This window comes from Leucopleurus acutus, assembly GCF_964270905.1.
Source record: "Leucopleurus acutus genome assembly, chromosome: 1".
In the NCBI taxonomy this organism is placed as follows: Eukaryota; Metazoa; Chordata; class Mammalia; order Artiodactyla; family Delphinidae; genus Leucopleurus; species Leucopleurus acutus.
Window position 1 is genome coordinate 85,553,664 of NC_139142.1, and position 12,117 is coordinate 85,565,780.

The 12,117-nt window shown below is 37.2% G+C and overlaps 1 protein-coding gene across 2 annotated transcripts in view; it reads right to left on the reverse strand.

The window, feature by feature from the left end:
• Positions 1-535: 535 nt before the first annotated feature.
• UBR1 (ubiquitin protein ligase E3 component n-recognin 1) overlaps positions 536-12,117 on the reverse strand; it is a 165,138-nt gene continuing 153,556 nt past the window's right edge. For both annotated transcript variants that reach the window (XM_082834706.1, XM_082834705.1), the window contains 3 exons: positions 6,630-6,800; positions 4,676-4,777; positions 536-3,140 (listed from right to left, as the gene is read on the reverse strand). In XM_082834706.1, the coding sequence (XP_082690832.1) occupies positions 2,999-3,140; positions 4,676-4,777; positions 6,630-6,800 (415 nt within the window). In that variant the 3' untranslated portion in view covers positions 536-2,998. The remainder of the gene's footprint in view (positions 3,141-4,675; positions 4,778-6,629; positions 6,801-12,117) is intronic.

The window sequence follows — 12,117 nt, forward strand, 5'->3', positions numbered from 1 at the left end:
TTTACTCCTATGTAATGCTCCGGACGCACAGGCTCAGCGGCATGTGAGATCCTCCAAGACCGGGACACGAATCCGTGTCCCCTGCATCGGCAGGCGGACTCCCAACCACTGCGCCACCAGGGAAGCCCTCAGTGAGCTTATTTAACTTTCCACCTACTCATCCCTTTGCTCCCATTTTTTGTTGGTTGTAATAATTTTGCATTATTTTGATAATGTAAAATTATCTGATTTTGGCTTATTCCCACCCCCATCTGTAATCTTAATTCTTACAGTTGAACATATGCATATATATGTAAAATATGCATCTTAAAAATTATTTACTGATAGACTGTATGGTCAAAATGTTTGGAGACCATTACACTAAATACCTATGTCTTTTAAAGAATTTGTCTGGGCTGACAAAGATAACTTTTAGCTATAGCTCCTTTCTAGGTATACTTTTTTATACTTCAAACCCAAATCCCCAAACATGAGAAGTCCCTTTTTTCTTTTTAAATATACACATATAAGATATTTTATTTCAAAAAGCACAGAACATTATACAAGTTTTAAATTTACATTTTGCAATAAAAGATATCAATATATGCATTATTTGTATCATGGATGGAATTTGAATCAGTGGTATAAATATGTGGCAGTCACTAAATATAGATCATCATCACAGTGAACCAAAATGCATAGTTGTTATGAAATGACAAATGACCACTAAAGGGTGAACTCAGCCCATACACCACGATAATAAATTAGTTATACAGATATATGTTTTTCTTCACTGTATCATTAAAATTTCTGCTAGCCCCTCACCAAACATTCAAAAAACACAGTTTTGGAGCCATCCTGTTGAACCAGTTTCTCCACATACTACACTAAAGAAAATAAAGTGACTTTTTGCTCATTTTTAAGTAAACTTCATATGCTTAATTAAACTGTTTCCAATGATGAAGGCAAACAACTAGGATATTTGAATATAATTAGAAATCCCTTGGGCTGGGGGCAGCACTGAGAGATGTATGTTCATCTACAGTGCAGAGATCTGAATCAATCTCAGGAAATGGAACTCAATAGGAAATGGGTTCTTTGGCAGTAAAGATCTGACTGGCCATTGCAGGACAGTCCCTCTGGCAGCTTGAGAGCTTAACCGTAGAATTTATGAAGTGGATAGAAAAAGGTTAGAAATAAAAAATCAATTTATCTTTGCTAAACTGGGACCAATCAATTAGGGCAGAAGTCAGCATCTTCTGTTGCCTAGGCTGGCTCAGACTTCCCAGTCAGACAATCCACCCAACAAAATTATATAAGAAGTAAAAGGAAATGTTATAATCATTTAATCATACTGGCAAATTTGACAAACTGAATACTGAAATTTGTAATCCTCACCCATCAATAGTTAGAAACTGTTTATTGGAGTTGTATCTATCTTCTGATACCTTCTGAATAATAATTATTCAGGTAGAAACATGATTGTGATTCTGATGCCTGTTCATGCCAATCCCTTATTGTAAAATCCAGAATTTCTTTACTTTACATAAAAATACCATAAAAATCTAACCCAAAATGTGCATCATCAATCACTTTGCAAATATATTTTTATTTTCTTGCCTTTGCTGAGCAAAAAGAAGGTAGGAAAACATTTATACACATACATGACCATGGTCATCAAAGGCAAAATAAGACGGTCTTTGAATGTATCTTTCCAACTCCTAACATTACCCCAGAGACAACAGAAGCTAAAATATAAGATTTCAATCTATCTTCTGCCTGCTGTTTTATATCATAAGTTCTTGATATAAAAAGTTAAAGCCAAAAGCCAAGAAGTCTATGCACAGATGCCGGAGAGCTCTGTTATTATGAACAAGATGGCTCAACCACAGCATGTTTTAACAGGACACAGACTACTGACCACATGGCTTTTTTTGTTGGTTATACTATTCATATATCCAGAGTTTATGAAAAGTTTGCACACAGATAACAAATGAAGGATCTGTCTTACAAAGACACAGAATGTTACAGAACAGGCTTAAATCTGATTGTTCTAATTTACAGCTGCCATGATCCATTCATTGGGGGAATTTTCTTATCCTCATTCTATAGATAGTTTACATCAGAACTGCATCAGGTTTCTGAGTCAAATAGAGTCATGTCACAATCAAGAGATAAGTGAACTTATTTTAAAAACTTGCCTTTGGAAAATGGAAAGTATAATTTCAAAATGCAATAAAGCTAATCCTCACCATCAGAGGTGAGGACTGCAGGCTTTGTTTCATCAGGGATAAATAATAAATACATTATCCTAACTCTTCTTGAGGTCTACAGTAGGAAAAAAAAAAGCTTTTCCACACTGGCAGAAATTTGCCTTAGAAATGGAAACTTTGTCCATATTGAAATATAGTTTAATTTCTGGCTGAAACAGTAAGTGGCACTTTAGGGGCATTTCCTTAAGAGAGAAATCATAAAATTTTTACTTTTTGGAAAACTTTCTCAATTAAAGTACACTGCATGGTTTCTGAATTTCTCTTTAGCTGCAAGGAAGACTAACACAGATTATTAAATCTTGTCAGTGATCCATTAGCTAAATTAAATTTGGGGGGGGAAACACCAAATACAAATTGTAGAAGAGTCAACCAACATATAAGAATGCCCACAACTGCTTGATGTGACTTCATTTATCAGGTGGATGAAGTGAAGTGGGACAGATTACGAAGGGAAATAAGTTTTCTGGAACTATTAGCAGAATCAGACACTTGGGGGTGAAGAAGCATTTCTTTAGTGTTCTGGAACATAAAATAGATTAATCTATGTCTTTTTTTTTTTGCTTTAAGCATATGTTCATTAATTGAAAGAAATATTCCATTAAGGAATATTTTATTGATGTATGTGAATCTGGACATGGAGCAAAAGACCCTCCAACCCTTCCCCAGCCCTCAATAAGGTCTCCATAATTTTGAATCAGTCTTCATTACTGTCTTCATTCGTGATTCTCCCCAGGCAGAGTTGGAGCTCACAGTAACTGCCAGTTGAATCCGAATAACATCTGATTAGTTTCCTGGCTCCTAGCAATTTCTTCTATGATGCAGTGTTGCTGCCACACCAAATGGAGCTTCCGATACCGCTCACGAGATAAATGAAGGGGGTTGCCCCTCCTTCAGGGGGAGAAAAAAACATGTAAGCTTGAATCAAATAACTACTACATCTTTATTGTTTAAATTAGTCTGAACTTTTGAGATGTTCTTGGAACTGGGAGGAATCACCAGGACAAGGTTTTAAAAGGTATATTTTCCCTTCACCACTGATCACTATGAACTCGATAAGTTACTTAGCTAATGAAGAAGAAACTTACTCCTTGATTATTCAGAAAAATAGGTCAAGTATACCATGGGCATTATGGGATCCCATTTAAATGGCTAGAAAGGTTTATAACTTGAAGCAGTTCTATTCTTTTTAGAGTGGTTAGCCTGAGTAGGTCTTTAATGGCTTTCTGGCCTCTTACAGTTTATCCAGCTTTGATTTCTGATCTTTGGACGGTAGAGGTTAGGTCTGAGGTGTAACACTAAGCCCTCAAATTATACGCTGCTCCTCAGAAATACTTAGTTATTATTGTCTTTATGACACAACAAACTTGCTGGTGATTAGCAAGTACTTAAATAAAATTACTCCACACCAATTCTAAGGTTGCACAGTTTGTAACACTGTATAACAGCTAATCCAAAATGACTGAAGTCTGGCTGTTGCCAATGATGGAGAACTGTGAGACTCTCATCCCTGGGGCACTAACATGTCTCAGCTGGTTAGGTATTTTCATATTGCCTAACTAACTTAAAAATTCTGCTTCTTTGTACCTTTCTGGAACAACACAGGCCTCTTATCCTCAATCATTAACTACTTTCACCACCCACCTTTTTCTTCCTGAATCCAAAGACTTTCTCTATACAGGTCAAAAGCTGTTACAATAAAAACAAATCTCCGTATGAACAAAGAGGTTCTAAGCCTCATCCAATAAGCCGATTCATTCTGAATAATATATTGGGATGATGAAAAAGTTCGGATTTTTCCGTTAAGATGTTACAAAAATCCCGAACAAACTTTTTTGGCCAACCCAAAATTTCAAAAGAACAAACTTTTAGTTAAACAAAAAGAGCTTATGGTAAGGGGATCTAATCTTTAACTATATGTACTTTTGGGACCATTGTGGCCTTACCTCCTTTTTCTCATACCCATGAGTGGTACTCCAGTTCCTAACACCAGTGAAGGATACAGAAAATTACAGGATTCTAAGCATTTTTGCTAATGTTTAAAAGCAAAGAAGGCTGACATAGCTGGTTAATAAAAAGTTTCAAGTATTGCAATGGAAACAATGAATATCCATTTTAAACCAAACTCCCTCACTGGATACTACAGATTTCTTTCTTTTATACATCAGCGTCAATTAAACCTTCTAAGTAATTCTGAAGAAAGGTTGATTAAAAATAATAGAGCATTCAAACATTAGGATGGCGGGGGTCTAAAAATTTTGGAGAAGCACAAACTTGTTGAAAATTATGTGTTACATTTAGGATGGCATCATATTTAATATTTTCAATTTATAGCTATTTAAAAATATCTCTCAGTATTAGCTTTTGTGTTTAAAGAGCTGCCACCATCCATGTACAATAATGTGAGTAAAATTTTAAAAACTTACTTCAGGCCAGGGTCTGTTTCTCCATATTCATCCAAATAAGGGGCTGGATAGGCACAGCCTCTGGCTTTACCTTCAACCAGGACTACTCTACATTCTCTGATTCTAAGGGACAAAACAACCAACAGAAATATTACTAAGTGCATGTATGCAAATGACAGGCACTGTGTCAAAGTTAATCTAGAGAAAAGACATGGTATCTGTTAAGAATTCAGTATAAAGACAATATAGACAAACAGACTAAATCGTGTTTTGTCTAAATAAAAGAGAATGAACATTGCTATTTTTGTTGAAGCTATGGGAAAGGATCAATGGACTTAGGGAAATGGGATCAGTCAATAATACTGACTAAATATACTGAAGAGAGGAAGGAGACTGTCCTATGTGAACCATAGGTACCCTGGAAGATGGTGGCTGGGGTTGTTTCTGTTCTATTTCCTGACCTATGACCTGGAGCGGGGGAGGGAGTTTAACAGAAGAATAGAACCACATCTCCTAGTCTGATAACCCTGGGCCAGAAAGAAGGTCATCTATGGAAGTGTCGAGCCTTTTCTGGTTAGAGCCAGCCTCCAACAGTGCACATTATAAAGAACCACTGTAACCCTGAAGGTACTTGGGACTCTTACAGCAGAGAAATGGAAAAATAAAAAATAATGTTCGTGTACATAAGAGATAAGTACTCTAGAGAGAAATTATAAAATAAACAGTTGGAATAGGTAGTGGGTTTAATCGCTGTAGGTACCCTAGAAGAAAATAGGTGTTTGGGCTTTGCTTGCATACACTTATTCTCCTTGTTCCAACAGATGCTAATTGGCAGTGATTACATATTCCCTAGTGAGTGAGATGTTTGGGTTTATGTAAACAGAAACTAGATTACATGGGGAGAATGGAAAGAAAGAGCACATGCATCCACTTTGAATTTTTTCTCTCTCTCAGGAAACTTGCACTCTTCTTTCATAAATATGAGAGACTATTGGTCTGTTCTCAGTCATTTGCTAAGACACCAGGGAAAACAATGGTTGGTTGGTAGAAGAAGTGAAGCAAATTAAAACATTCAAAGGACAACATAAAGTAACAATGTACATGTCCTTTGAAAATACAAGTTTTAGGACTCTAAACTCTTTCACTATACCTGATTTTTACACAATACCAGAGTAATCAATATAAAGCCTATCATAGTTCACGTTTCCATTTTTTTTTTACCATCTTTATTGGAGTATAATTGCTTTACAATGTGTTAGTTTCTGCTGTATAACAAAGTGAAGCAGCTATACGTATACATATATCCCCATATCCCCTCCCTCTTGCATCTCCCTCCTACCCTCCCTATCCCAACCCTCTAGGTGGTCACAAAGCACCGAGCTGATCTCCCTGTGCTATGCGGCGGCTGCTTCCTACTACCTATCTATTTTACATTTGGTAGTGTATATATGTCAATGCTACTCTCTCACTTCATCCCAGCTTACCCTTCCCCCTCGCTGTGTCCTCAAGTCCATTCTCCACCTCTGCATCTTTATTCCTGTCCTGCCCCTAGGTTCATTAGAACCTTTTTTTTCTTAAAGATTCCATATATATGTGTTAGTGTATGGTATTTGTTTTTCTCTTTCTGACTTACTTCACTCTGTATGACAGACTATAGGTCCATCCACCTCAATACAAATAACTCAGTTTCATTTCAAGTCTACCATATTTGTTTAAGGTTTTCTACAAATAATGAAAATGTGAACAGATTCCAATTTTTAACTCCTTATTTTTCAAACTACTTACTTCATATTTTTTAAACTATTATTTACATTTGAGAAGATACTTAAGTATCTTTTCAAATGCAATTGCATGTGAATAACAGGTCTATGCTCTAACTTCTGACAGATCATATCCTATCAACATACTGTCCTGCCATGATGGCCTCCAGACTGGATTCAGATTCCCTAAGTTCATTATGAAGCTTCCTACTTACTTTAGGAAAATGCAGACTCCAGCTCCACAGTGAAGGGCATGAAAAATGCAAGCTCCCACCTCTTCTCCATTCACAATTTCTTGGCAGCAAATGTTCTGAGAACACAGTATGGCTCCGCAGAAAAGACAGAGGACAGGGTGCTTTCGCTCGTCATCTGCAGACCGTGGGCACCTCAAAAGGGAAGAAAACATTCAGTATGGTGGAGAAATAATAAAAGCATGATATAATCAGTTAGCAGTGTTTTAGATGTATTAGCAGTGTTTTCATCACTGGCTGCTTGCAGCGAAGAAAGCTCTTAAAACACAAGGAAACATTTAATTAGATAATTCCTTTTTAATACTTTTCCTTAAGAAGATAACAAAAAGTCTTCTGATTAATTCATAGTAAGAAAATTTATTTTTAAATATGCAGTGTTCTGCGAATTCCCACAAAGTGTGGCACTTAAATATGCCTTGAGATTGAGATGCATTTAGAGAATCCAGTCTTCATCTGACACGACCAATTTACAGTCAGCTCCCCCTCTGGATTGGTTTAGTCAATTTTGTGTCTCAATGTTGAAGCAATGACCTTGAAGGTATACAATTACTGTTGTTGTTTTAACCACAATTTTCAGTAAGGGTTTAAACACATTTCCCCCACTTCTTTGAAGTATTGAGATCTTTAGGGTTGAAAGGGGAGACTGCAGTCTTTGAGCTGACGCACCTTTCCACCTGTGAAACACAGCCAAGTCTTGGGAAAGAAAAAGTGACAAAGTTTACTTGTTTGAACCAAGTAGTACTATGAGATCTGGCCATTTGACACAGTGGCATGCTAGAGCCTTGCTATAATGCCCCCAAGAGGGGTATCACTCTCTGAATTAAAGTGATAATGGCTATCTTTGTAAAAGGAGCTTCTTATACTCCTATCTCTGCTGTATAATGGACATAAAGCAAGCATCAATTTGGACAGAAAAAAATAAATGCAACCCCAGGAGAGATCCATTGATGTCCACAATTGGGTCAGAATAAAGAGCACCAAAACAAATCTCTAATATGGTATTAACAGTTTATTCTCTGATGCCCACTTTCTTAGGCAAGATAAGAAAATCACTATTCTCTACACACGAGCAGAGGGACTCCCTGCATAGGTATTCCATTCCTGTCTCCTGTAGATGAGAGGGTTATTTTCACTCCCTGGGTGTTGCTCTTTTTGGATAAAGCCAACATCTTCTTTAACTTTTAGCACAGGATGGCTGAGTCCCATCCTATAGAGGAAAATGGGAGTGATGCCCCTGAAATACAGTACTGACCAGCCACCCTCCTACACTAGAGATGACTCAGTCTTAATGGAAACTAGTAGTAACAATAAAACTGGAAGAGAGCATAAGATTTATTATTATTTTTACTTGAAACCAGTAAGTACTAATATCATTCAGGAGCATCGTCACTGTGATTAATGATTAACACTCTTCTCAGAGCCAACAGCATGATACCCTTGAATGACTAGAAAACAATATCTATTCACAGGGTATCTGTGATACCAATGCAGCCCCAAGATTAGGAAAATCACTGAATTTGGAGCTGGACGCAGTCTCTGAAATCATCCAGCTAATTTTTGGAGGGCTGAGAGGTAAAGTGATTCAGTCACTTCTTTAGTTGGCTGACCTTAATCTGCCTGAGACAAGCAGCAAGGGAGCTGAAATTGAGGTCAATTCTAACTGGTAATAGAGGCTGAACTATGGGCTGCCCAAGCCCCTGATGGGCCAGTTAAACCCCCTGGCTTTGTGGCTCAAAGCAATGGTTATAACTAAATAAGAGAATTTCCTTAGTCATTCTGTAGGGTGGTGATTCTCAGAGTGGGCCAAAGAAGGGCTCTTCAAGCCCTTAAGATGACCCTGAAATGCAATCTCTCCTTTTGAGTCCTTCAAATGACAGCAAGTTATTTAACATATAGTTATAAAGACTAAGTCACCTTATAGATCAAGGCAGTTAACTGGAATTATTAATTAGTATCCTTAAATTTGAGAGTTAGTTGTGTTTACTGAGAGCTCTAATTAAGTTTAGTAAGAAGTTTAGCTGTTGCACAAAGCTCAGGAACATTACAAAACGCCTAACTGAGCTTTGGAATTTCTGTAATTTGGGAAAACAATGCCTTGTCACCAGTACATTATCAACGGAGTCTTGAATAGGCTTTGATTTTCAAGCTACTGAGATTCTTGCCTTTTAATTACTAGTTACTGCTAGTTCCACGTCATCATTATCAGTTCGGTTTGCTATGGGTGATGTGTGATGCTACTGGATTGTCAAGGATACAGAACTACATCAATAATAATTTTGGCTTATTATTTTCAAGATGATGCATTGTGATTCAAATATGAAATATTCACAAACCAATGGCTGAAGCAGATACAAATATGATTTCTCCATTCAGTGACATTTCACTGGTGGTGTGCTGCTCATTAATTTATGCTATTCAAATAAATTGCATCATATTACAGAAGGCAAAACAAAAATTACTGTTAACCTTATTGAACATAATTTTATCACAGAGCATCATGAGTTTAAGCTCATGTTGTTCTCTTATAAAGGTAATTCATACATGGTATTAGCAATGAGCACAATGTAACTTGTTTTTATTGCTTCTCACTCGTCTTTATCAGCCAGTATTTTTTTGATTTGAAAGTGATCAGTGAAAGGGAAGATGAAGATAAAAGGAAGTTTAGGAAACACTGCTTTAGAGTAGTGTTTAATCTGATTGAGGTAGGAGGAACATGGTGCCAGAAAAGGCTAAGGGGCTAAAAGGCTATTCCTCTTTCCAGTACCCAGGCTTGCACTTTGAGTCACAATGTTATCTGTTTTACTGTTACAATGAGCTTCCATATAAGATTGTGTTTGGGAAAAAAAAGTGTTCTTCAGTGTCATTTCAGTGAATGAATGTGGTCACCACACTGTAATGCATGTAAAACAGTGTTTAAAGACACATGTATAAAAGATATTTCTAAGACTGCTACTTGCTTGGGAAGTTGAGAACAGTGAGGTTCCTGTACCAGAACAACTACTGATCTGGCAAGAACTGTCTGAAGCAATTATTCTGGGAACTCAGAGTCAGGACAAACACTTGCAGTGTCCAGAGGAGTGCTTGACAAAAATGAGGCTAGTAAATTTCAGTGAATTTTGGCATTCTGTGTAGTGGTTACCATCCCTTATCCCCCAGCCCCACAGCAGGTAGCTATGGGGGTGGCTGCCCACAATCCTGGTGCAGCATGCTGGTGCCAAGGTGGGCAAGAGGGACCTTGTGTTCAAAAATTAGGGTTGGATGTTTAGTTTTGCCTGGCAGTTCACTGAGGGGCTGGCACAGAAACTAACCATTGTTTCAGCTCCCGTGGGCTGACGCAGCTTCCTTGGCGGTGATGGTAGTAGAGGGGATTTAAAGAGGTAGATAGTCTTTATATCTTTTCTTCTCTCTTTTTTTTTTTCTTATTGTGTCCAGGCATTTAAGGAAATCTCTGTCAGTTACTGGCTGACCACAGAGATAATGGAACAGAGACTTCAGTGAACACACAACGAATAGAGTCTTTGCAAAAATAGTCTGGAAAAGTCACTAAAACAAACAGATAACTACAGCCTTATCAAGCAACAATGGTAATTCCTGGGATGTGGTAAGAATCTGATTTCCAGAGTTATTATGTTACAATACTCAAAATGTCCCATTCTCAACAAAGCTTACAAAGAAACAGAAAAGTATGGCCCATTCACAGGAAACCAAAAAGAGACTGACAGAAATCATCCCTAAGGAAGCCCAGCCATGAGACATAATAAACAAAGACTTTAAATTAACTCTCCTAAATATGCTCTTTGAAAGAAACCATTAACAACAACAACAAAAAAAACCTAGTGGAAATCAGGAAAGTTGCACGGTACAAGATCAACAGACAAAAATCGGTTGTGTTTAAATACACCAGCAGGGCTTCCCTGGTGGTGCAGTGGTTAAGAATCCGCCTCCCAATGCAGGGGACACGGGGTTCGAGCCCTGGTCCAGGAAGATCCCACATGCCGCGGAGCAACTAAGCCCGTGCACTACAACTACTGAGCCTGCGCTCTAGAGCCCGCGAGCCACAACTACTGAAGCCCATGTGCCTAGAGCCCGTGCTCTGCAACAAGAGAAGCCACTGCAATGAGAAGCCCGCGCACCGCAACAAAGAGTAGCCCCTGCTCACCACAACTAGAGAAAGTCCGCGTGCAGCAACAAACACACAATGCAGCCAAAAATAAATACATACATACATACATACATACACCAGCAATGAACAATCCAAAAAGGAAATTAAGAAAACAATTTCATTTACAATAGCTTTCAAAAGAATAAAATACCTACGAATAAATATAATCAAGGAGGGAAAAGTCTTGTACGCTGAAAACTACAAAACATCACTGAATGAAATTCAAGCAGGCCTAAGTATAGAAGGCATCCATGTTCATGGACTGGAAGACTTAATATTGTTAAGAAGGCAACACTCTCCAAAGCAATCTATAGATTAATGCAATCTCTATTAAAATCCCAATTGCCTCTTTTGCAGAAATGAAAAAGCCAATTCTCAAATTCCAATTTAATCGCAAAGGACCCGAAATAGTCACAACAATATTGAAAAAGAAAAAGTTGGAAAGCTCTCATGTTACAATTTCAAAGCTTACTACAAAGGTACAGTAATTAAAAAATGTGGTACTAGCATAAGGATAGACTTATAGACCAATGGAACAGAATTGAGAGTCCAGAAATAAACCCAAACATCTGTGACCAACTGATTTTCAAAGCAGGTGCCAAAACTATTTAATGAGGGGGAAAAAACAGTGTCCAAAAATGGTGCTGGGACAACTGGAAACCTCATGGAAAAAAGAATGAAGTTGTACCTCTTACCTTATTCCAAAAATTAATTCAAAACAGATTCACAGCCTAAATATGAGCTAAAACTATAAAATTATTTGGAAAAAACATGGGAATAAATCTTCATGATCTCAGATTTGGCAACAAATTCTTAGTTTTGATACCAAAAGCACAAGCAACAAAAGAAAGAAACATAAGATGGACTCATACATCAAAGGACACTATGAAGAATATGAAAACACAACTTATAGGAGGAAATATTTGCAAATTAAAATCTAATAAGGGTTTAATATCCAGAAAATAAAAAGAACTCTTACAACTCAACAACAAAAAAGATAGTCCAATTATAAAATGGGCTTGGGATTACCATATATACACTAATATGTATAAAATAGATAACTAATGAGAACCTGCTGTATAGCACAGGGAACTCCACTTCGCTGTACAGTAGAAACTAATACAACATTGTAAAACAACTATACCCCAATTAAAAAATAAAAAAATAAATGAGAAATAAATAAACAAAATGGGCAAAAAACTTGAACACATATTTCTCCAAAGAACATATACAAATCTGTAACAAGCACACAAAAAGATGTTCAACATCCTTGATCATTAAGGAAATGTA